At 45.1% G+C, this 26,779-nt stretch overlaps 1 protein-coding gene across 1 annotated transcript; it reads left to right on the top strand.

Moving 5' to 3' along the window:
* The first annotated feature begins 3,722 nt into the window (after positions 1-3,722).
* Positions 3,723-25,898, top strand: LOC148832268 (CD48 antigen-like). Its single transcript, XM_088919499.1, has 7 exons — positions 3,723-5,147; positions 15,314-15,634; positions 16,253-16,534; positions 16,924-17,058; positions 19,471-19,542; positions 19,876-19,976; positions 23,633-25,898. Exons 1-7 carry the CDS (start codon positions 5,108-5,110, stop codon positions 23,723-23,725), a joined length of 1,044 nt encoding a protein of 347 aa, XP_088775625.1. The 5' UTR covers positions 3,723-5,107; the 3' UTR covers positions 23,726-25,898.
* The last annotated feature ends 881 nt before the right edge of the window (positions 25,899-26,779 follow it).

Raw genomic sequence — 26,779 nt, 5'->3', positions numbered from 1 at the left:
GATATGATAAAGTTTTCTTTGTAAGGAGAATTTAAGTCACATGTCTAAACTGTGAACTGTGTCTCTGGGGCTCTGTTTCATACTTCATTCTCACTCTGCTTTTGCACATGTGTGGTAACTGCTGCACATCATCTCAGGCCTTTTCACTGAAACTGAGTAACCCTTAATTCACTCATGTCAGGGAAACAGCCAAGTGATTTTATTTTAATTACTGTCTTCTTATATGTATCTGTTTAATTACTGAACAGTACAGACTAAGGTATTCAAATTTGAAACATTTATCAATTTGTTAAATGGTTATTCCTTTAATTTATTTATTGTGTCATCATAGATTTTTAAATCTAGATTTAGATTTTTAAATCTATGATATATTTGGTGTGTAATTAGTCTAAATTCAGTGTTTCCCTCTATACAAGCGGTACAGAAAGTTTCCTTTGTTTTTATCTCTATGACTTCGACTGTGAACTGCTGCTCCATTTTCTCTGTCCTCATACCGTGGCTAAGCAGCTGTTGCTTCAGATTCTGCTTACATAAAGATTTGCAAAACCAAGCTGTTGTGTCATCCAGGTGGGGCTGCACACTGGTGGTGATGGAGGGGAGACCCCATTAACTGTAAAGTGCTTTGAGTGGAGTTTCCAGGAAAGCGCTGTATAAGTGGAACAAATTATTATTACCTGAAATGATTGTGGGAAACAGTAAAGCAGTAAAGCATTTCCCGTCGTGATACATTATTAATCTAAATGACTGAGGTCGATTTAATGTGTTTATCTTAGTCGTGGGTTTCTGCAGGAAATGCAGGTCCTCTGGCCACACTGAGAGGGGCTGTACGATCGTCAAGACGCCACAGCAGTGGTACTGACGCGCAAAAGGCCAGGTCAAACTTCAACCGCTCTATAAACTTAGTTGTCATTTGTTTCTCTTTCTATATACATTTAGTAATGGGACATACTGAATATCGGTAACATATTGATACATTAACGTCGATACGTTATGCATTAAAATATCATAATATTGTGGCGCCCTCGCCTGGCGTTGCGGCCGAAGAGCGCCCGGCTGAGGTGCGCGGCGAGGGGCAGGACGGGAGGAGGAGCCGCAGGGGGACGGAGGGCTACCGGCCAGCGCGGGTTGACCATCTGGTGCGGTTGCACATTGCTGTGGGCTGTTGGGTTCTCATATACAGTAGTTATCCCTGGTTTACACCCTTTTATACCCGTACTCACTTAAACGCCCTATCACATGTCCCTAGTTACCCCAAGTAACCCTAGTTATGCTCTAGTTATAATTATATTTTCCGCTGATTTTGCTCCTGTGTCAGCAGCAAAATAAAGAGCAGTTTCCTTGCTAAAAAGAGCCTGAATTCTTGTCTGTATTTTCACCGACCCCGTCTCGCTACAATATAATTCAATTCGGTTCTTAAAGGTTTGTAGACTTGTACTTTGAAATACTCAGAGGATTCGCTAACAGGAAGCACAATTGTGTTGCCATCTTCACACAATCGAATGACTGTGCTGGTAATTGAGCAGAAAATAATAAAAAATAATAATAAATCACAGAGCGTTCCCTGAAAGCACCACATGTCCAGGCGGACGTGAGGTAAATACAGTTCAGCCCAGCTGAGGAGATTCTCAGGGAAAACTCCTACGAAATACCCCATCACGCGATACTTCAGGCACAAACAAGCTAGCAAAAGGGAAGCACCCGAAAAATAAAAAACAAGTTTTTATCGAAATGACGAGCGATTTGCTCGGACCTGAAGGGAAGTAACCGCCACGGGAAAAGATTTTTTGGAAATTCCAACACTTAGCTGTCAGAGATAAAGGCTGAGGTAACGAGAAGCATGATTCGGCTATCTTAATGATCAGGAAAAACCAATACTCGGTAAAAAACAGACCTAAAAAGTCTGCAATTCAATTTCAGCTGGTTAATGCACGTCTGTAAAAGACGAACCGCCGGGGAACAATATTTTTTTTTAAACATATTTTTTTTTGCCTCGCACCTCATGATTAATGCTGAGCCGGGGTCCCCCAACACCTGGCATGGTGCCCCTTCGAGCCAGAGGCGCGTATACAGCCATAGTCCCACACCTTTCACCCAGAGCGCCGGGCACAGGAGACCGACCTGCCTGGCAGCGGGCTGTTGGGGGGCTGTTGCGCTCTGCTTTTTTAACTCGCCTCCCCTGCGGGAATCCGTTTGTGGAACTGGGCGTATCCCTAAGATGGGTCTCTCTCTGGATGGGTTGAAGAGAGCGGTTTCAAATGTCGGTACGGGACGTCCTGCGAGGGTGTAAGAAGGAGAAACGGCGAAAACGTGAGACGTGTCGGATTTGTGTTCTTACCTGGGGCGTAGGGTTGGGATTGTTGTGGCACCTGTTTTTTCTGTTTTTGTTTTCCGTTATAGCTTGGTTTAGTATCGAGTAGTAAGTTAGCTTGCGGAAGACTCTTCTTTGGCTTTGCCACTCCTTTCTCGGGAGACAGGTTTAGCGGGTAATTGGGCTGTAGAACAGTGTAGTTAGTTGGGGTTTTTTTTGTTCACTTACGGCTGTGTTTTTTTTTTTACTTCATAGCGTTTTCCGCCATCCTACACGTAGTTGTGTGTATTTCTGTCCGTTAAACCCTGGCCCATGTGTACTACACTGAGCCATATCGGGTACATAACGGGGGTCAGGGTGTCCCTTTCACTGTCAGACAGCCCAGATGGGGTCCACCTCTAGCACTGACTGCACAGCACTCTGGGGCCCCCCCAGAGCGGCTTCTGCCTCCTCCCCACCATTCCTGGTCAGGGTTCACAAGAGCAGCTGAACCAAGAAACACTTGCGCTTTCACGTCGATATGTTGCTGGACACGCAATCGAATGACCGTGCTGGGAAACGGGCTGAAAGTAAAAGGAATAAATCTTACTGGATTCCCAGAAAGTGCCACATGGCGAGCACGATTCTGCTCAGCTGACGGGACACCCCGTGAAAATTCCCACACAATACCAGATTAGACCAGCGACTGAAAAATACTAGTGTCAGAAGTATTGTGAACTTCATCTGAAACATTAATACAGACAGATCAGAAGGGTTAAAAACAACAAAAAGAGGCCATTCAGCTCTGAGTCATCTGGCCTATGCATCGTACTTAGTAGCTCAGCGATCCAGGATGTCATCTTGTTCCACACTCCCACAACTCTTTGCGTAAAGAAGTGCCCGCGATGCTCAGTTTTAAGTGCACTTCCATGTAGCTTCCGCTTGTGACCTCTGGTTCCTACAGTATTTCCCTGTTGATTCTGAAGAACTCCGCAGGGTTGAGTTGGCCTGGGCCTTGTCAATGAAGAGACCTGGGCATCCTGATGTAACTGCTCACACATTCTCTGTGTGCCCCTCAGACTCGCGGGCTTCAGGGACTCTGTTGCCCTTACTTGCCGAGAGCCCTCCTGATGTTCATTACGGTCCTGACGTTCATCACCAGCACGGTGGCCAGACTGAAGCAGAGTGTTCATGTGTGTTACTTCTGTTTCCGAAGCTGGCGTGCCGTATTGCAGACGCCGAGACGCTGCAGGCTGGAGACCGCGTGATGTCCCGTGTGTGTTTGTTTAATATTGAATGTTCTTGCTATTGAATAAGCGAGCAGCTAAGAAGATCTTTTATCAAACCAGCTGTCAGTGTTATACAACTTTACGACAAAAATTATACCAGCACTCGGGGCTGCAGAACGGCAGCGGCAAGGAAGAGATGAAGCGCTGAAAGAATTAACCAGCGCAAAAAGGCAGAGAAAAAAGAAAACCGGCGTAAACCGGCATAAAAGAACTGAGGTGGCGAACGCCCAGTAACTCAGCTAATACCAGAACCTTAAATAAAGCAGGTATATAATGGAAATAAAGCTAATACAGAAGTAATTAAATACACTTAGTGGGCCGCCCACAGTGAAAGTCTGCCCGAGGGTGGTCTAACAGCCCCGGGAGACGCGCTGTCCTGCGTGTGTCTGCGGGACCGATCGCCGGCGGAGTCTCAAGCGCCTCAGACTGCAGTTCTTATTCCAAAACCATTCAGTTTCCCGTTACAGGTTGGGCCCAAATCTAATTTGTCTCAGCGGAGAGCTTTTTCACCCAGCTGGTGTCCTGCCTCTTGGTTCTGTGGATTATCAGACCGCTGGTTCCTTCCAATAATGTGCAAATGGAAATTCATTTGTAGGGTTTTTTCTTTGCATGATGTGCATTTTGTCTCACGCTCAGTAAGCAATGGGTGGCTATGCTGACTCCACTAGAACAATGTTAAGGAGCTGAAAATAATGTTTGTAAACAGTCCTGCACCAGCTACTCTCGGGAATATGTGCAATCGAATCGCTCTCTGCTAATTACATATATACACGTAGTTCATGTGGCAAGATCTCCCTGTTCTGCGTCTCCAGACTGAGTAGCTTGTTCCAGACTTCCACAGCCTTTTGTGTAACGACGCTTCTCCTGTTCTCGGTTTTAAATGCACTTTCACTTGGTTTTGACAGAAATAAGATAGCGACCTTTTAATCAACGCCTTGAGCGCAGAACTGGCGGGGTTTTGTTCGCTACATTGCCCCTGGAGCAGAATAATTCCAAATCTCAACGATGAAACCGTCAAAAGGGTTTAACCAGGCCAGTTAATTGGACTATTAACCGAACTTTTTCGGCTTGAATGAAGCCCGTTTTGGCTGCAGTCCAGCTCAGTTATTCTCTCGAACAGCGGCGAGTTGTGACAAGCCCGACACGTACAGTATTTGGCGGGTGTGAGGAAAAACACAGACTCCCAATCTTCTCTCCTGCCTGCGAGTCCGCCATTAGTCTGTTTACAGTCGTTTTACAGCGGTCAGTTGTATAAATGTAAATGATGTCCTCCTGGGATGGCGGTCAAGACGACCGAGTCACAGGGTGAGAAAATAAAAAAAAAAACTCCATCAGAACTAATTCACAGCTTGTTACACAGAAGAAAGTGGAACTCTCTCTCTGCATCACCACTACCGCCCCATCCTCTTCCTCTATTGAAAGGGGGTCTCTGGTCTCCTGTTCTCTTCTCTCCCAGAGGAGGGCTGTATCAGTCCTGCCTCCGACACAGTGTCACACTGCGAAGAGACCCAGGGACAGCGGGCACAGGACGATGCAGACACCGTCTCTCCTGGTTCTGCTCTCTCTTGCTGGTGAGTACACGGAGAGTCTTCCTCGGGCATTTAATTTCCCCGCTGTGCCCCCCTGCTGGACCCCCGGCGGTCTGTCGGACTGTCCGTCGACATCACGCAGGAATAAGTTAAGATCAATCGTTTTGTAATTTACCGTTGAATTATCTGCGTATTGAAAACCGGAGTTTAACCGGCGAGGTGTTCAAAAACTCTACAAAGATCAAATATTTTTATTCAGATTTTGTGGATTTTGTCAGATGAGGAAATCTGAACACCAGGAGAACAGGATCGCTGGTTCGTCATAGACAAGTCCAACAGGACGGCTCTGAGTGTGTTCGTCGCAGAAAAGCTCAGTCAGGTTTAACATCTTGCAATTCAAAAGTTCTGAAAAACGATGGTTATTTCATGGTATTATAATTTTGTTTCGTTTTATTGATTTTTACTCTATTAAAGTAGGATTCTGCATTTTTAAAATCATTGTTTTCAGTCCAGTCTATGTGTGTTCGCCCGTTTGCAAGAACAAAAATAACATTTTCTTTTTCAGTAGAACAAAATAAACTAAAACAACTAAACCTAATGATCACAAAGAAGTCTCGCAAACTTCACGGGTGAAGAAAACAAGAATCCTCATGTTACGACAGAAATGTCAATCAAGACAAATTAAAAGTAAATCAATCTGAATCACTGATGGTTAATTATGATGGACCTTGTTTTTACCTTGTTCTTCAAGCTCTGGTATCAACAAGCTCTAACACGCCTGTGCCACTGGCTGCATCGCGTGACGAGTTTGTTGGGAAGTTTAATACGTTTGTTCCAAAAAACGCAGAACAGTGATTTTCAGTTTAGGGTTTCCATAGGGAAGTTTCTGACTCAAAAACACAATTGCAGAAGTTCAAAGGAGCTAGATGTTTTAAACACGACAAAATAAATTTATACAATTAAAAAAAAGCATGTAGAAGCGATGTTCAGAGAGGAAGGAAATATGTTTATGCGATCAAATAAAAATTCACCCGCAGGTCTGGTCTTGCCTTAGAGTCAACTTCACGTTCCGGATCAGTCTGTTGTTATAGATTGACAGTGGTTCTGCTAAATTAACTCGTTTTTTAACGAGTCCGCCAAGGCGCAGCTGTTGTGTGAAATATTGCGGTGTTTAAAATTATGGATTGTAACTCAAATTCTGTTGTCACAGATTTAATAATAATAATAATAATAATAATAATAATCGGACTCTTACTGGGAGTACAGCTAGAGATAATACTTGGGAATTATTTGATTTCATAACGTGTTGAAAATGGTTTTAGAAAGCACGTTTCCTGCTGGGGCTCCAAATGCCTCTCTGACCTGCACCCTAGCCCAGCGGGAGAAAAGGAACGGATTCTCTTTAGCGAGGATACAGAGCTGGACTCTGTCGTGATTAAAGACAAGCAGGGTCAATAATCGCCTCACCGGAGTGGACGAGCTCAGAGCGGCCGAGCGACTGTGGTCCCTGTGGGTCTGGTCTCTGTCTGAGCTGCTGCTCTGTGGGGTCCAGCCCCCTGGACGAGCGGTGACCGTCACTGGGCTTGGGACTAAAGAATCGGTTCGGTACAGAAGCGCTCAGACCCAACAACACCGTGACCCGCAGTAGGCGACACTGCGAGGACCAGCCAGTGTGTCTCCACAGTGCAGGGAGAGCGAGGCGAATGAGCTGTTGTTGTCTAAGAGATGAATTAAATTACACGACATCTGCCACTTGGTCATGTGGAAAATTTGTAATTAATTTGGGGGCATCTGGAATACAGACTCAGAAAAATCCGGGAACAGTTCATAATGACTCTGGGGAAAACCCGATAATCCCAGAGTAATCTCTTCAGATAAAGCCTGGAATATATAAAGCTAAAATTCCTGTGTGAATAAGTCAGTGTTCCTCTTTGGAGCCACTGCATAACCTCCCAGTTCCCCATCATATCAGTATCTGCTTCTGCACATCCAGTAAGCCGGTGTTGATACAGAACCATGCTGTAGTTGTGCAGTAGTGTCCTGGGTGAAAGGGTGACACTGGCACCGCCGTTGTTTGTGAGTGACCGCAGGCCTGGGCAGCAGGTGCCCACAAGTCTGGGCAGTCGGCCGAAGGGACTGGACCAGCGGTGTGACCAGCCCGTTCGGGGCGGTATGTGACCAGATGCTCACCCACCCCATCCCCCAGGGGTGCGCTGGTGAGCTCCAGCAGAAGCCACCGGCCTCGGAGGGTCAGGGCGCAGCTGGGTTTCTGGGGTCTCTGCTGGTCCCCGACCCTGAGCCAACTGGATCCCTTCACTGGGGGGGCCGCTCTGCCACCCCCTGGGTCAACAGGCCCCTGTGATCTGGGGCAACTCTGGGTTCCTGTGAGCAGACTGACTTGGTGCTCTGGTGCAGAGGGATGTTCTCCTCCTCAGAATTCCCAGTTCTGCCCGGGATTGTACCTTTTTCAAGGGATTTTAACGCATCTTGCTGGACTATCATTTCCCGGGGCTGGAGTTTTGCACCCCCCCCCCCGCTACACAAAGCTGCACAAAGCCTTCTGCTGCCCCTGGGGGGATTTCTCACCTCTCCGGGCAGTCCTGGCTTCCAGGAGAAGTCTGACTGGCCAGCAACACAGCGCCCGGGAACTGGGTCACTGCAGGAGAGCAGCAGGAGACCATCAGGGTGCAAGGAGGTCAGGCAGCAGATCTCTGCCCTCGTTCGGGCGCAGGAACGCTTCTCGAAGTCACGTGTGGGCACCTGCGTGTCTGTGTGGCTGAGGCCAGCGCTCAGGGTGGAAACTGCACCCCCAGACCACGGGGTGGGGGGGGGGGGGGGGCGGATGTACAGTCTGCAAGACGGAGTGGGAGGTTAGTAGGGCAAGGCGTTCGTGAGTGTGGTTTTGTCGCCTCGCTCATTTCTCGTACGCCCGTTCTCGCTGGAGAGCGCGGCGACCGCGGGGGACAGGAAGAGGTCGAGGGGCGGGCGGGAGGCCCAGGCGGACCTGCCGAAAGCGAGACTGGCCGGCTGTCGCCGCACACGGGGCTCTGGGCCGAGGTGTTATTTCCGTACGCGTAAATGTTACAAACCTGCCACTTTGTGACCAGTGTGAAAATCCCACATGAAATATTCAGACACAGAATGTTGCAGGTGCATGCACCTCCTTGCAATGAGTTCCCATTAGGTCATATTACTAATGATGCACGCAGCATTTATTACAGTGAATATTTGTAATCAAAACCAGAATGCTCCGTCCCGATATTTTTACGGATGTTAAAAAGGCACAAGAGGCGCATAAGGAATGATAAAGATAAAAATCCTAAAAGTTGTTGGATGCAGAAGTTTTTAGCCCTTGAGTTGGTTTTTTGAGGGGATTAAAACCAGTTGTGAGTCATAAGAACACAAGACAAGCGACTGGAGGCCATGGAGCCCGTCTGTCTCGTTCGGTCATTAGCAGTTAATTGATCTGAGGACCTTTCCCAGCTGTTTTTTGAAGGAAACCAGGGTATGAGCGTCAACAAAATTGGCCAGGGCAGCTTGTTCCACACTCCCACCACCTGCCTTTACAGGTGCCTTTACCGCTGGGGGGGGGGGGGGTGGGGAACAAGCTGGCCAGCTGCTACCACACTTTCCTTAAAAAGACAGATGGGAGAGGTCAAGTTCAATTCAAGCTTTATGACCCTCTAACGGGGGTTAGCCCAGGCTCAGCGGGTCAGACGATGTCGGGTAGAAAACGTGGAGGAGACGACCTGGTGCTAGGTGGCCAGGTTGTCTCCGTCTCCGACGGACATCCGGTCTCTCAGTGCTGATCTGGGAGGAAAGGGTCACCCGGAAATATATAGCCCCCCACAAAGACACACCAGAAGGACAAGCAAAGCACAGGGAACCTAGGAACAGGACAGAGGAGGAGCGCCCTCTAGCTGTAGAGGGAGTGACAGCAGTTGTTTTATGACACCAGATAAATACAATGATAATGTTTCTTTATTAGCCCTATACAATTTCTTGCATTAGGAATTCATCTTTTCACATACCCCAGCTTTTCTCCATGAGACACACAGACACAGAGAGAAGCTTGGGGTCAGAGCGCAGGGTCAGCCATTGTACAGCAGGGTTAAGGGCCTTGCTCAGGGGCCCAACGGAGTAGGATTCCTCTGCCGGCTGCAGGATTTGAACCAGCAACTTTCCAGGCACAGATCCTTAGCCACAGAGCTACCGCTCCGCCCAACAATAGAAACGGGGAACATGAGCATTAGCAACAGTGAAAAGAGATGTTGCAGCGTGGATTGGAGTATTACCACGTTTGTTACTCCTACACCCCAGGACAGAGAGGAGGAGTGGGAATTCACAGCGGAGGGGTGAGACACACTCCTCAGGGCTCTTGGCCTTCTTCATTACCCTCTGTTTGTAGAGGATATTTAAGCTGATTTGATTTTCCCCAATGATTTTTCTGCTTTTTATTATATGATATCTTTAATATATAAATATATAATTAAATATTTATATTATTTTTACAGTTAATTCCAACCTATTATGGTGTCAAACCAGAAAGTGAGACACTATGTTAAGCACTTTCAATAAATGGCCTATAGAAAAGCACTAAAATTGTTCTACCTTCAAAAAGCTGGAGTTCCTAAGAATAAAGAGTCTCTGTTGGCCTCAGATTGATTAATTACTAAAGATCAAATGATACAGAGGGGCTGAATAACTGTTCTTATTTTCTTAGTTCTCTTACCTCTATCTCTGTTAAACATTCACCTGATCGTTATATTCTTTACCGCCAATGCAACTGACGGAAATCTCCTCCTGCATGTGGTTCTGTCTTGTACCCTGTGTTTCTTGGCCAGGAATAAACAGGGTCTGATAAGGGGGGAGTTTTATTATTATACTTCACTGACAGTTTTACTAGTTGTACTGATAAAAAGTCAGAAAGAACTTTCACTGTCCATGCAGCAACAGGGTGCAGAATATTTGCATTTAACATTATCCTTTCAAATATTTCTCTGCATAGTCAAAATACGCCGACCGCTAGGCTGAGCTCCTTTGCGTAAATGAGTTTCCGTTTGGGAGAAAATGAAAAGCACTGTAGACCGATGGAGCAAGGCAGGGAATACCCTGAAAAGCCCACTGCAGGGCACACTCAGATACAAACACGCACAGATTCACACCAGGACCAGTTTTCACAGCAGCCAAGCAAAGCATGAAAGCACATCTTTGTGCAGTGGGAGAAAACCGGAGCACCTAGTTGTCTGGTTTTAACCTGTGCCATGCCAGCAGTGGATAAACGTGACAAAAATATAAGTTGGAAACCTATTATGGGGAAACCCACCCAAACAAGGGGAGAGCATACAAACTCCACGTAGATAGCACCTGGAGGAAACCAGCTGTCGTCATAAAACACGCAAATCCTGACATTTGCCTCCCTACAACATACTTTCTGTTTTTGGACACGTGGAGTAAGTCCAGTCAATGGATCAGTTCTTGTGAGGGCAGCACTGTGACTGCAACACAAGACTGGGGCAGGTTCAGACTGACAGAGAAGATCCAGACTGGTTGTGGAAGTTGTCTCAGCTCACTGCAAGCCCTGACAAGAGAGGCTCTGAACACACCCACAACTCTGAACCCCAGGAATGCCAACAGCTCAGCAAGGGAGTATCTATTCATTGGAGCTTGGTAATGCCAGTCCTGACGAATGGAGATATCACACTACCCCACCTACACAACACACACAACACATAAACACAGATTACACAAAACACACAAGACACAGACCCAGACTACATAACAGACACAGCTACTACCTCATCTGAACAACAAACACAAGACGCAGACCCAAACTACACAACACAAACAAGACAGAGACCTCAGACCACACAACACACACACAACACAGATCCCAGACTACATTTTAGTATACGTACATACAGAGCTCTTGTTAGATTGTGGGTTTGTTGTACCATTACAGAATGACTTCAGAAAATGTAATTGTGCACCTTCAAACCTAGAAGCCTGTTTACAAGCATTAACAGTTTTAATCAAGCAATTAGACCAGCTATGTAACTGATAGCTCTGGTGGAACAAAGCCGTAGACAACCTGGGACCCTGTTATAAAACTTTTATCACGAGTCCATCACTTTGCTTTTAGATCATGTGCTAGAGACTTAGTTTCTAACAAAATCACAACTACATCTAATATCAGAGTATAAAGGGATGCAGTTAATGGTCATGCAAATGCCCTCTCTGTAATTAGAGAATAACATTTCACTTTCCCAGAATAAACACGTTTCAGCTGAGAGACTCTTGCGTCATTATGACCAGGACAAAGACAATTCAGGGGTCTCAAGTCTCTTAACCTGTGATTAAAATTAAAATGGGATAAAAGAATATTCACAGTCTCGGCTTACACAATGTAAAGTAAGAACTTAAGACAGGTCTCAAAAGAAAAGGAGACCATTCATCCAGCCTAGCCTGTTTGGTAGTTAGTAGTTATTTGATCTGAGGATCTTTGTCAGTTATTTTTTTAAAGGAAGCAAGTTATCGGTTTCAACATCATGGCTGAGCAACGTGTTCGACACTCCCACAGCCCTTTGTGTAAAGAAGTGTCTCTTATTCTGTTTTAAATTCACTTACACATACAGAAGTTTCTACTTTTTTCCTCTCTTTCATGTTTCACTGTTGACACTGAAGACGTCCACTGGGTTGACTTTGTCTTTGAGGAATATGAACATCTCGGTCAATGTTCAAAGCCCCTTGTTTAATTTGAGCCAAGCGAAATACTGCAAAACGGAACAGACTAGTTCTGCATACAAATAAAAGTTTCTGCTCTGATTCCTAAGCTCTTTCAAAGGAATCAAACTGTATGGTGGACTCTTCCGAAGGCACACAAAGGTTTAGTTATATCAGAGCTTGTTTGATTAAACATTAGCCTAATTATCTATCCCTGCAAGCTGACTTTAACCATTTTTACGTTACGTGCTCATGGTGTAAATTGAAGAAAAAGTAGAAGTAGTGCAAAGTGTTCACTTGAATTGAGAAGTGATCTTCATACATAAATGCTAAAGATACAGACCCACTCCTCTACAGTTTGCTTTAGAAGGAAGATGATTCAGTTTGATAAGTTCAGTGATTGGCTAGTATTTTAATGGGGAACAGCTTCTAACTTGGCAGGGCTAAGCAGGTGTGTGTTTGGTCAGGTGTAAGCTGGGCTGTGTCTTATTGAGCAGGTGTGAGCAGGGCTGTGTCTGATGGGCAGTTATGAGCAGGACTGAGTTTGATTAGGCAGGGGTGTGAATAATTGCACAGGGGTAAGTACGGGTGTATCTGATGGGCAATTGTAAGCAGGAGAGAGTTTGGGCTGGGGTGAACAGGGGTGTGTCTGATTGCGCAGGGGTAAGCAGGGGTGTAAGTGTGAGCAGGGGTGTATGTGATTGAGGAGGTGTAAGCAAGTGTGTGTGAGATTGGGCTGGGGTGAGCAGGGGTGTGTGAGACTGGGGAGGTGTGAGCAGGGTAAGCGGGGGTCCTTTCTGAACCCGTCCTGATCTACCTCAGTGTTTTAGATTCTGATGTAGTTAAATGTGCAACAGTCATCACTGCTCCGGGCTCCTGAAGGAACCCAGGAGTGTCAGGAGCAGTTCAGGAGCAGCTCCTTCAGGAGCCCGGAGCAGTGATGTCACTCTACCCCTCTCATCTAACTCTGCTGAGAATCTGATCCAGAAACCACATCTAATGGCCTGAGAGCTTCCAGAGAAACTTCCCGAATGAGGAAAACAGTTCAGTTTCACCGACAAACAAAAGCTATGTAACTTTTCATAGACAAAGTTAGCGGTTCCATGGTGTAATGGTTAGCACTCTGGACTCTGAATCCAGCAATTTGAGCCCAAATCTTGGTGGAACCTGAGCAGTGTGTCTTTCTTCTGCAATTTCCCTCAAGGGATCAATAAAGTATCTATCTATTTAAAAACTCCTTTAAACAACACAACAGAACCACATGGAGCCCAGATCAAGATGACCATCTACATCCAGAGTTTGTTCAAGTTCTGGGAAAGCACATTCTCATCTCTAGCTGTACTCTCTTCTAGTACCATGGGTCCAGTCGTGTCTCAGAGCTGAAATGTTTCCCTCTGTGGTGTCTTTCACACGCTGATCATCAGGGCAAAACTGTCTCTGCAACTTGATCCCCTTGTTCTAAGACTTTCTCACACTTCTCAGCAACTGGCGTTATTGAACAGAAAGAATATGGTAAACAGCTTGTTTCTATTCTCCAGCTTGGATTTGTATTTTACTCCGCATAGCACGTCTGTTTTCCCCTGCAAAGATTGAATCCACATGTGAAACTGTATGAGATTCAGAAGCTGTGAGAAATGGATGAATATTAGACACCGTGGTGAGCCTCGTACACACTAACTCTTTCCAGAGGAGAGAGACTCAGGGAGCCGAAACACAGGGGAGGAATAAAGAATGCAGAAGAAACTCAATCCTGTGATTTTTTGTTTTTGACATCATCTGTAATCAGAGCAGTCTTTTATAGAAACTTCCTCGTGGCTCAATGACAGTAAAGAGCTCATTGAAAAGGGAATAAAAGTCTAAAAGGATTTTATCTCAGACCACTGATTCATGAGACCCATGGGATAGGAGGCAGAAGGAGGAAGGAATGACCTGAGGGGGAAGTTCTCTCAGTTAACCATTAACTATAGTGGCAGAAGGGAAGGTGCTGTTGTCTGGGAACCAGGTGGGCTATAACAGCTTGAAAAGGGCAGATCCATTAAAAAACGCTCCAAGCAAACAACAGCTCTGTGGCGATGGCTATATCCAAATGGGATCTCAATAAACTGCACTGATTTGAAGGATAATTGCCAGTAATATCCTGACAACACATCGATTTTCTTACAGTACATGAAACATGTGGTCTCTCATGTCGGTTCAGTGTCTTGTGGCCTTAATTATGCTTCTCTGTGCTGTTCACTCTGTGAAGCCTTACCAATGTGTAAATTAATGCATTAGCCAGATCTACCTGTGTCGCTGCCTTCATTGACATCAGTGCCAAAAAGCATACCTCCTGTGGGGTCACTGATGTCGACTGTCTTTCTCACAACAAAGCACACTGAGGAAAAGGAAAAGATGTTGCTGTTTTACAGCCCACAGTACTGATGGAGCAATCCACATGTAGGTCATTCCCACTGTTTGCAACAAGATGTATGTCTCCCTGCATGTAAAACTATAATTATTATTGTTACATTGCAAATACGTTAATTAATAATGATGAAACAAACTTAAAACTGTTAAAAAGGCAGCCAGCAGCTACGTAGGATCCATGTTTAATCCATCAATGCATTTGATTTATTTTTTTATTGTGAGGCAGACTAGACCCACTGTGCCCATGTGTCACAGACACATACTGTAATGAGCATCTGTTCATGGTCAGAGTAAGCAGTGACAATGGGCACCATCCACGAACTCTTACTGATACTCTAGCAATGAGCAGAAAATATTAGGGTTCAGTGTCCCCTGTGCTTTACAGATATGGACTTTATTGCTGTTTGACTTAATAATCCTGTTACTGCAGTAGGAAGACATTCTGTGTCTTGAACAGGGGAGACTGAATCAGTTTGTTCATTTCAGTTTGAACCACCGAGAGGAACCTCAGACCACTCTTCCATGTGCAGCTATTTCCAAATACATGCCTTGATCGCTCTTCTCTTTTCCAAAGACGTCATGGTGTCTTCCCCATCAATTGAATTAATAATAATTCCTTGGATTTATACAAGAAATTTAAGTTCAGTTTTTTTCAAGTGCTTTTAACTTCAAAGAGCCCCAAAGCGCTTTGCACTTCCTTCCTTCCAGAAGTGCAGACCCGCCTGGGAGACACACAGCAGCCCCACTGCACACAGATCAGGGCAGCAGAGAGGAACTGCTGCACCAGGGGGGTTGTGGGTGATCTGGGGTACTGGACTTCACCCAGTGCAATGACACACAGCAGTGGTTAACACTACTATTTTTACAAATAGCCATTTGATCTTAATGAACAGCACCTCCTAGAGCCCAGTATCTCCTGTCAGTGAACATAGGAGCTGTGGATGTTTGAGTTTCATCTAGATCACTGGGCTCTGGAGGCTCTGTCACTTTGGACACATCTGTACTGCAGGAGACTGTAGTACTGTGGACAGTTGACGGAGAATTGCACTGATGTACCTTTGGACCTGTTGTTATTCCAGATGTTCTTGTGTGTGGAGATCAGACAGTGAGAGGGAATGTTGGAGGATCTGTCACTCTGACAATTCACATTACGGACATCGAGAGAGCCTACAGAGTGGAGTGGGATTTTGGTAATGAGACTCAAAGTGAACGGATGGCAGAGCTGAGCAAGTCTGAAAGTAAAACTGATTTCCTGGAGAAATTCAGAAGCAGGCTTCAGCTGGACAGAGCGACCGGCTCTCTGACCATCACTGACCTGGACATCAATGACTCTGGACTGTACCAGGTTCAAGTTGTCGGAGGAGATAAATTTCAGTCAAGGTTTATTCTAACTGTCTATGGTGAGTACACATCTCTTTTAAGTGTTTCTTGCTCTGTACAGTTAGAATGCTACAGTATATCCTGGGTGTGTGCAGTACTGAGGGGCTCTTATCTGGTCCTGTCAGCCTAGACAGACTGCTCAACTGTATAAAGCAGATTATTAGTTAAAAAGAAGATTGAAAGATGACCACAACTGGACAGGGTGACCAGCTCTCTATTCTGTCCCAGTCTAGGACATCACACTTGTTCAGCAATGTTCAACATTTAAAACAATGTTTTTCAGTAAGAATGTACTATTATAGTCACCTCAAAGAGACAACATTTATTCCAATAATTATTTATATAAGTAGTAATAAAAAGATGGCGAAAAACATCTTCCAGTGTTTCCTCATCACAGTGCTCAGTGAAAGACTGGTTCCTGCTATGAGATCAGCACTGGTCTCCTGCCTACACTATTTCACAATTATAGTACTGTACATTGTCAAATACAATTAAATTAATGCAGACATGAGATACGACAGTACTTATTGTCTCAGAGAATAACAAAATATACATAAGCATAAGTAAATAAAACCCATTTATTTTTTGGTTTTCTTTTTTTACTAGCAATGCTGAACTGATGGGTGTCTCTGTCACAGGTCCAGTGTCAAAGCCTGTGGTCACAAAGACCCCAGCAGGAAGAGCCCTGGTCAGACAGAACTGCTCCCTGCTGTGCTCGGTGCAGAATGGCAAAGAGGTGACCCTGTCCTGGTACAAAGAGGGGGAGGAGATGCCCCTGTCTCACACCAGCTCCCCAGATCTCCACACCACCCTGACTCTCCCTCTGGAAGTTGAAGTCCATACTCAGGCCTACAGCTGTGTGGCCTCTAACCCTGTCAGTGTCCAGTCAACCAGAGTCAAGCCTGAGACTTACTGCCCTGGTAACGTTATAGAAAGCTACTATTCAAACATTTTTAAGACAGTCTTGAGTTGGAGTAGTTTGTCGCTTTGGTGAATGGGTCAAAGGAAGAATTAGACAGATGGACAGAGATTTGTAACCTGTTAGCTCTCAAAACTCAGAAATATGTCCCTGGTGTTTGGAATATAGAGACAGAGATTGATATGTAGAATACGAATACAGGATGAAAGTCTATGACTAGAATCAGAAACCCAAGATTAGATTACAGACCTGGGATTAGATTAGACTGCAGCCTGTGAGCTAAGGTTAGGATCCCGGTATGGGGCTGTATTAGAGTATTGGACCAGAGCTGCAGGGTCAGTACTGTATTATCAGAGTGAAGGTGGCTAACCAAGGTTTACTGTTTTACAGGCTCTGACGCAGAAGTGAGATTCAGAAACAGAGCTTGGGTTCTGGTGTCTTGTGCTCTCCTGCTCTGCCTAACACTAATGACAGCTCTCTTCATTCTTATGTGCAAGAAAAGGAGAGCCGAGCGGCAGAGTGAAGGTAAGAAATTTACAAGCATGTCAATGAGCATAACAGTGAGAGACAGAGCACTGTCTGTGGTGATACTGTGGTGACTGTAGAGCACAAGAGCTTCACATCAGGAGCACAGACTGGAACACAGTGACCCTCAGCCTTAACCACGGCAGAACAATGAGACAAGAGTATAGTGCTGTGTAGACAACTACAGTGACAAGTGTGGAACTGTGTAGATTTTGTGTAGCAGTTGTCAGACCGTTGTTGCTGTGTGAGTAAGAGGTACACTAGACTTGTCCTTTGGTCAGACTGTACTGTAATCGTTGCAATGAAAATGGTTTTTGGTTTGAGTTTTTGGAAGGGAGTTCTAAAATATAATCAGAGATCACATTGTCTGCTAAATATGCTACACACCAGTGTTTAGAGAATACAGATCCTTAGCCACAGAGCCACTGCGCCGCCCCAGAGCACCAGGCTTTAGTGAGAGATCTCACAGCAGCAGGTGCTCTGAGGGTATTTAAACCCTGCTCAGTCTCTCCTCGGCGTGCCGGCATTGACGTTCATCGCCACACTGCTGAGCCACCTTCTGATGTCCCAGCGGAGCCCTGCTTGTTCCTGGCTCATACTGCTCTTGGGCTCCGTCGGGCTGTGCTGTCCGGGGGCTGAGTGTGGACTGGAGTTCGGGACCCTGCTGTGGACCCGGACCTCAGCAGAAGACTCCCCGGTCCGCCCTGACGGTGCACGCTGGCATGGTACAGCTGCACCTTGAGGTTGAACACCCCTGCTGGGAGTTTCCTGCCCGGCTTCAGTGCCAGACTCCTCTGCCCCGCACCGCGGCCTGGAATGATGCACAGCTCCGGCTCCTGGCGTCTCCCCCCGCCCGGCCCTCCTTCACTGATTACCAGTCCCTCAGCCCACCTGCATCCGGCATCCTGGGCAATCCCGGCAGAATGTCCTTCACCCAGAGGTGGCCCTGGCCTGTGAAGCTCGTGGAGCCTGCCCGCAGGTTTCCTGGACAGTCTATGTGCCAGCCTGTCTCGTGCCTGGGTGCTGTGAGCCGGCCACTCCCCCTGCACTGTAGGGCCCCTGCTCTTGGGTCCGTTACATCATTCGGCGCTGCCTGGTTGTAACAAACACATCACGCAACACACACCATACGTTACAACATTTGCAAAACAAGGTCTCACAGGCCTAAGGTCTACAGTCCCAGAAACCCAGACTGCTAGGTCTGTAACCTGAAATCCTATATAACACCTAAACAGGCCAATTAGAGGAACATTCAGCGTCCCAATCTAACAGAGTCCAACCCAGTGCCAAATCTATAATCCTGAGTGTCCCAGAGTGACAGGGACTCAGTATAACAATTCTACAAATGTATCACCAAATTCAAGACCAGAACAAGGTCCACTCACCTGGTATTTTTGTTTCCTTACGTAATTCTCTCTCTCTTCATCTCTTTTCTCTGACCTTTCTCTTTCCTGTGTCTTTATATGATGTCTTCCTGTCTGCTAAATGTTCTTCTTCAGTTTTGAGTAACTAGAGTAGAAGGTTTCTTTTGATCCTCTGTCTCTTGCAGCTCACCCACAGCTGGGTAAATAGCTCACTTTCCACCTAGTTTCTACCTATTGTTTTTTTTTACTTTTATGACCCCTCGTAACAATATTATCACAACTATTCTGACAAATAAATGACAAAAGCATCTTTTAGTGCCTTACTTTTTACCCGAAGGCCAGTGTCTCCTATAGAGATTATGAAAGTGAAGTGCTGACTGTCACTGTGACTCAAATCAGTTCAGTGAGCTTTTTTGGCATAACTGATCAATCAACACAACATTTACAATACAAACGCATCATAGGATATTTATGTAAAAAAAAATACATCACATAAAACTTTATTGAGGGATGAATCTCTGTCTGTTCCTCAGGCAGTGACAGGAGATCACACACTGTATTATTATTGAGACAGGCTCACCGTCTGTTCCTCAGGCTGGGACAGGAGATCACACACTGTATTTTTATAATTGAGAGACAGGCTCACTGTCTGTTCCTCAGGCTGGGACAGGAGATCACACACTGTATTATTATTGAGACAGGCTCACCGTCTGTTCCTCAGGCTGTGGCAGGAGATCACACACTGTATTTTTATAATTGAGAGACAGGCTCACTGTCTGTTCCTCAGGCTGGGACAGGAGATCACACACTGTATTATTATTATTGAGAGACAGGCTCACTGTCTGTTCCTCAGGCTGGGACAGGAGATCACACACTGTATTATTATTGAGAGACAGGCTCACCGTCTGTTCCTCAGGCTGGGACAGGAGATCACACACTGTATTTTTATTATTGAGAGAGAGGCTCACTGTCTGTTCCTCAGGCTGGGACAGGAGATCACACATTGTATTATTATTATTGAGAGACAGGTTCTCTTTCTGTTCCTCAGGTTGTGACATACAGCACTGCGGCTCAGCTGAGTTTCCTCCACCTGGTAGGATTGGAAGTTGTTATGATTCTGGTAGGTATGAGAATTCTGGAATTATATATATTTTTTATTTTAGGGAAGAATGATTAATTAATCCCAGAGAATTTCGCACAGTTGAACTGGCAGTAGAAAGTGCATCTCTGTCTCTGCATCTCCCTGCTGGCAGAGGGAGCACAGCCTGTCCTCTTTGGGCAGCCAGATCTACCTGTGACGCCCAGTTTCTATGGCCAAATTACGATCACTGAGCCTGTACTTTGTCAGGATCTGTTTCTCTTTGCTGTCTTTCACCCTGGTCAGATACACAGCTATGTGTCCTGTCTATTTGCATATGTCTCAATTGACTCTGTCTCTCCCTGTATTTTAAAGGTCACTCTTTCCCTGATGTTGAGAGCTCTTGCTCTTTGTCTAACAGTGAAGTTCAGTATGTTAATGTTCAAGTCGGGCAGAAACCATCAGAAGCCCAGCAGGTCAGTGCCGTTCTGTTTCCTCACCTCTTACTGTGCTTTACAGAATCCCAGTTCTGTGTTTTCTGCAGACAACAGGAAGCCGGTGTTTCTGCAGATCATTGAGCCAGGAGAGAGGGGGAGCAGGTACAGGCAGGGTTACAGCCTCCTTCTAAAGAGAAGCACAGAAATACTCCATAGTCTAAATGGCAACTGGACAACTTCAAATCATACTTCTAATCCTCCTATCCTGCTGCATTTACAAAATAATCTAATTGCACTTAGGTTGTTCTTTCTCTTTGGCACTTGAGTGTGGTGACCCTTTGCACCTGAAGCTCAGTATAAATCTACTTTATGTATAAATGGAAGCAGTCACCCCAGTTACAGCACATCCAATAATAACTACTTTTAATTACTGTGAAACTTTCACTTTGCTCCCTCGGTTTGTAACGAGAGCTCCTGTCACTCACTTTGTTGTGTGATATTTCTCAAGCCTCTTTGCTGTATCAAGTAAAGATCTGCACACTGTGATAAATATATTTGCGCTTATAGAGGTTGTGAACTTAGTAAAAGGTTTTTGATTACACACAATAGGCTTCTGCATTACAGGCGGTCTGAAGATCACGAACTGATAACAGCACAGAACAGCCAGGCGCACTTCTCGGAACTCTTGTTAAATTTAATTGCAGTAATCAGACACGAAGCAGAGTTGGGTGCAAAACAAAGGTTTTTTATTTGGCTAAACAATATGCACACACAAGAACACAGTATCAAACATGTACAGTGCACAACACCCTGAATGTCTTATAGTATAACAGGGAATGAGCTACCCCAGTACTGGACCAATAAATTGTTTAAATTATTATATCTACCCGGGTGCTGGACTAAGGTTTCCCACTCAGTCCCACTCCAGGGGTCTTCACAAGCTGTGTCCCACTCCAGGACACTAGATGACAGACTGCAGACTTCCAGGAGAACTGTTCAGCAACAACCAGCACATGGTCAGCTATTTATAAGTCAGAGAAGTCCCGTGATTCTTTGCTCCACTTTCCATAATCAGGTCAAGGGAGGGAAGTCTAGCTTCTCACTTAAGATAAGAGCCTGAACAATTGCTTCATGACAACATCAGAAATGCAGACCAGAGGATACAAGTGGAAAGTGTGTGAAAGTGCTTTTACAACTGAGGTCAGGAGGTACATCTTTACACAAAGGGTAGTGGGAGTATGGAACAACCTGTGCGGCCATCTTTTGGGAGCCGATCAGGGAGAACTTCTTTAGCACACACCACACAAAGAATGGTGGGAGTCTGGAACAAACTAGCCAGTTATGTTGTTGAAGCTGGTATGCTGGCTTCTTTCAGGAAACAGCTGGATGAGATCTTTGGATCAATTAACTACCAAGCAGGCTAAATATGCCAGATGGCCTCCTTTGGCTTGCAAACATTCATTTTCCATCAGTTGGAGTGAGAGAGGGTGTTTGTACAGCTGTGGTTCACGCTACTCAGAACCGATATGATGTTTATCACCTGTTAACTGGCTATTTTTTATACTCCTTTAGTACACCTGCCATTTCCCTTTCATCATCTAGAACTATTGTTGTTCATTTGACTTAATCCTTGATGGGTTTTTTTTGCTGAAAGAACTTATTTGTTTTAGCCTCCAGTGTGCTTATTCCTTTCAGTTTCTCTCTTGGCCTATCTAATATCCTTTATTACCCATGCTTATAATTCATTGTCCTGGGTCCTGTTATTTTTCAGCTATTTTAAAAATCACTCTCTCCTCCTTTCCATTTGGAATATGGATTTTCTAGTTTTTAATTTGTTAACTCTTGGGATAAACCGGCTTTGTGCTTCATGCACTCATTTTCCACTGCTTTTTCATCTCTCCTGCCATTTTATGTCTCTTAATCTGGGTCTCATTCTTCCAAAATCTGCTTCGTGGAGGTTGTAGAATTTTGCTGTGACATAACCTGTATAGTTACAAAACACATTACAAATCACACAGTATAGCAGGGATGTGAATCCTAAACCAAATGGTTTAGAGGCCAGAACTCTAACCACTGCTCGTGGTCTCCCCACTTGTGGTTTAGATGGGGCAAGATGGGCCTTTTCATTTCCATTTCCAAGTCATTGGAAAGGATCTGCAGCTGTAGTCCTGACTTGAAACAGCACCCGCTGTCACTCTTATACAGACGAACACCTCTGAGACAAACACGCAGCTCCGTCTCGCTTAGGGCACCCCACCAGCACAATGAACTTATCCCTGGTCATGCTGTGAACCACCAGGAGAAGCTGCTGCCCACATCTGAGCCACAAACTTTATTTCAAGAACATGACAATGGCTACAAACAAGAGGGCCTTTTGTGCTTAGTAGTTAATTGATGCAATGATCTCATCCAGCTCTTTCTTGAAAGAACCCAGGGCATCTGCTTTCACAACACGGTTGATAGCTGGTTCCACTCTCCTGTCACCCTTTGTGTAAATAAGTGCTGAGGAAGATCGAGTAGGCAGCTGCGTCAGCAAGCGTAGGCTGCAAAGGAACAAGTAAAGGATTATTCCACGTTGAAAAGTGTTTCTTTTCTTCTCTTTTCAGCATGGAATAAACATTTACTTGTTCAAGGGCTGAGGAACTTCAGTATTATTATTATTACAAAGCTGTATGATTAGTTTTTGAACTGACTAGGTGTTAATTTGGAGCAGGTGACTTGAGCAGGCATCTAAATGGGTTCTTAGTGAATTAGCTTTTAGTGAGGGGCTGCAGTCACCAGTTCAAGACAGAAATGAGTCACAATTTATTCTGAATCATTTATTGCAGAAATACTGCAAATCTTGGAGAAACATGTCCTCAGATCTCTCATGGAATGAATCTCCCTTCACCTCACAGGAACTCCAGGCCAGGTTTTCCTCCACACGTCCCCTTTCTCAAATGACAGGGCACTCTGTGGGAGGCAGGGAAATGCACTGCTGGGATATTTTCCATATTCTTCCCATGACCTCAACAGAAAAACAAGAGCATTTCAGTTTCATTCTGTGCTAGAACGTCTAAATTTGGCTTCACATGACAATCCTGTGAGATGTTCTCTGCTGTCTCCCCCTCTGGTGAGATCACAGGATGCTTGCGTAGTGGCTCTGGTCCTTCCTTCAGACTAAATAATCTGCACGCAACTTCAGCTACAGTACATGTCTGGGCAGCTTGTTTCACTCTCTCACCATCCTTCTGTGGAAAGAAGTCCCTCCTGTATTCATTCCTAATGCCACTTTCCGTCCACCTCTCTTTTCCAGCTTGTCTAATTTCTCCTGCAGCTGGTGATTTCAAAGCAATCAAGTTTGGGTCCAAGCCAAACACATCTCTTTATGCAGCAGCTTAGAAATGATTGGAAATGATGTCTGAAAGGCAAATAGAGGGAATCCTACTTCCAAGGAAAGCCCAGTGGTCTGAGAGCAAACTTCCTGACATCTTGTCTGCGTCTCCAACTGAACACAGACACTGACAACCATACTGCACACAGCACCACTTTTCCCTACAGGAAGAGACGAAGTTGATTCTTCAGCCCCAGGCTACAGACCTCTGGACAAGAGGCATTTTTTGAAATCACAGGCTTTTTCAGGACTTGCGCTCTAACACTGGTGTTGAATCAAACATCAGATTTAAATTCCCCTCCTTCTGTTTTTCTCCCAACAGGATTCCCCAGAACGGCAACAGCAGAGGAACACAGGCTGTCAGGATCGGACAGTGTACGCGGAAATCACACATCCCAGCGGTTCTGTAACATGAGCAGGAGAAGAGATCTGGCACAGCCTGGGGAAAGAGGAATGGTCTTCATGCTGAGGGCATGCGCAGAATTCACAACAGTGTTATTGGTTTTTTGAGCCTTAACATGGATTTTCTAGTCCCCAAAAGCTAATGATTGCATATCATTGGGTTAATTTCACAGGAACATGGTCAATGATTTCACCAAATCACACAGACCACAGATTCAACTCACGAATCTCATGTGGAAATTGTGGTTCTTTTCTCTTTGTTTTTAAAGAGGCCACCCCTAAAGTTACCTTGCCTCCTGTGGAGGTTTGTTCTTCAATCCAGAATGGTCAGGAACGATCTGAAGCCCTGGTACCATGCAGGGCAAAATAGCTGAATTCAATGGACCACCAGTTCTGACACATGAGGTCACACGGGCAGCGGTCACAGGAGTAATATCGGGCACCTGCGTCCTCACAAGCTCGTTGTCTGCATGTATGCAATTCAAACATCAGATGCAAATAAACAAGTCGTACATTAAATATCAAACAGAGGAGAATTCCACACCGAACAGTTAAAAGAAAAAAATTCAACTGTGGAGCCTGTTCAAAAGGGAGGGAGAGAGACGACGATTGCAGGGATATAAATCTGTAAAGAGAGAGAGAAGGCTATCGAGGATATAAATCAGGGAGGAGCCAGAGGAGTGTAGCTGGGATATAAATCTGTGAGAGAGAAAGTGGAGGGTAACAGGGATATAAAACACAGGAGAACAGAGGACAGAGCAGGTGAGAAATTGTCCAAAGGAGGGAGATCTGAGAGGTGGAAGAAATAGTTGGTAGGATCTGAATGATTTCTTTGAAGACTGAAGTATACAAACATGGCTTTATGCTGCGCCATTACATCCCAGCAGTGCCGAGAGTGTAGATCCCAGTGTAGCGGCGAGGCTTAATAATAAGGCAGAATTAAGTGTTTCTGAGCTTCCCAAATGAGGCCCCATTTCTCTGTTCATCTCTGTGGTACAGCCACAGAGAGACCATTAGTGCAGGGTGATTTAAGATCCTAGGACAGCTCTCAAAGGGGGATGCACTTAGCTAAGCCTGGCTATCATGATCAATGGTCATCCATTGGCGCCTATCTGTCTAGGGAGTGCCAGTTGGACATCTGGACTGCATTACTAAGTGTCAGGACTAAGTGACTCATATCTCACCTTGATCAACCAATCAGGGACTGGTAGGGCCGAGTAACCCACGTGGGACTCTGATGCCCATGGAACTTTCAGCCAATCAACGAGCTGAAGTTCCTCCAGGTAAAAACAGGCAACACAGAGAGCCTGAGAGATTCAGTAAGATTCAGAAGGGATTCTGGAGAGGATTCTGTGGACTGTTCTAAAGGGAATTCAAAGGAGAATTCCAGGGCAGGACGGCCCAGGAGCAGAAGGCTCCCAAGGGCAGGACATTCTCGCAGCGAGCCTCCTGACCATCCTGAGACTCAGCCCGGACAACCACGGAACGGCCAGTGTGTCCGAGTGCCAGAACTTTCCTTTGTTCTAAGAGTCTAGAGCGGAGGATGCCAGAGAATAACCAGAGGATCCACCCAAGGTTAGCACCAGCAGCAGGCCTCGTGAACAGGTCGGAACTGTGGACAGCTGAATCACTATTCAGAACTAGTCTTCATCAGGAACGAACCGGTCCTCTTCCTGACTTGCTGGGACCCACAGTCATCTTTTCTCCTGTGCATAAACTTTGCTAGTTAAAGCCAACACTAACTAGCCGGTCAGTGAGCATCAGCAGCGCACCGTCGCAAGCCGCACAGCACAGCCTGGCACACAGCCAGAGAGCGCGGATTGGACAGCAACAGCCTGCAACTGTTTCTTTGATCCCGCAGGAGATATGAATCCCCAGAGATTGGATGAGTATTCAACTTCAATGCATTACAGCTCGAGAATTCAATTGTTATCCAAACCAGTTGATATCAATTTAATTCCTAAGAGTTATGTACTTGTTTTGAGTATCTAATGTAGAAGTTGTAACCAAGTTCATTTATGAAACGGTCTAAATGAATGATATACTGAACGTATGTCCTCTTGATGTGTAACACTTCGTAACTGATTGAATATATACCTTTTGTATTCTGATAACCCTCTCGATAAGATCTGTTAGGTTTATATGCATATTCTATGTATTAATAAATGTATCCTCGTGTATTAGTACCTGTGTGTGTGCGTTGTTTGAGTTATGTCGCCTGGTTGGATTCTAAAGCCATCAAAAGAATCAACTTTGTGATTTACTGCTACAATTAATAATTGTCTCAGTAAATGCCCAAACCCTACAGAACTGGTGCCTTCAGAGATCCACTATGATTACATATTTGGCGTCCCTGAACCGGTTTTTCCCTACACCAGTAAAGGACGGGGTTTATGAGTGAAGAGGGTAGTAGCACAAAAGCGTGCCTCAGTCCATGACAGGGCCCACACACACTCAGTGTACACTTTATAGAAATTCCATTTAATGTTAGGAAAGGAATATTGGTGTCTTATATAAACAATATTGGTGTCTTATAGAAATTCCATTTAATGTTAGGAAAGGAATATTGGTGTCTTATATAAACAATATTGGTGTCTTATATATTTTGTAGAAACAAAAAGTATATTTTGTATTATGAAACATTATTGTTTATCAAATGAATGTCAGTATCTAAAGAAGACAGTCTGGTTCATATTCAAGAAGATTTAAGTCTTTTGCTGTATTTCTGTTTTTTGAGTTTGTACACACCGTTCATGAAACTGAAAATATGAAATACAATAATGGGATTGATGCTATGTTCCAACAGGGCTAGGTTTAAAAAACTAGGTTTCAAAACATATTCAAAGAGGATTTGTACATATCCTGTTACAACAGGCCCAAGGATTCTATTAAAAAAGGCAGGTTGCAGGTCCAGGCCAATATACACACAAACACACAGCTGTGAGGGTTAGACACTCTAGTGCCTTTCATTTACAGTGCAGAAAACTCAAAACACCAGAATAAAAGAACCAACACAAGAGCCCATGGTCCTCTTTGAGATACTAACTAAACTTCATCTTGAAGTCAC

The sequence above is a fragment of the Atractosteus spatula genome, chromosome 6 (genome assembly GCF_055471065.1).
Source record: "Atractosteus spatula isolate fAtrSpa1 chromosome 6, fAtrSpa1.hap1, whole genome shotgun sequence".
Taxonomy (NCBI): domain Eukaryota; kingdom Metazoa; phylum Chordata; class Actinopteri; order Semionotiformes; family Lepisosteidae; genus Atractosteus; species Atractosteus spatula.
The sequence above is the reverse complement of the archived record's forward strand: the minus strand, read 5'-3'. Positions and strand labels throughout refer to the sequence as shown.

Bases quoted from the DNA above. Each gene is read 5' to 3' on its own strand.
- LOC148832268 (XM_088919499.1), top strand. From the start codon at position 5,108: ATGCAGACACCGTCTCTCCTGGTTCTGCTCTCTCTTGCTG. The intron at 16,535-16,923 runs GTAACGTTATAG...ACTGTTTTACAG, and splicing joins GCCTGAGACTTACTGCCCTG to GCTCTGACGCAGAAGTGAGA. The intron at 19,543-19,875 runs GTAGGTATGAGA...TGTATTTTAAAG, and splicing joins TGGAAGTTGTTATGATTCTG to GTCACTCTTTCCCTGATGTT.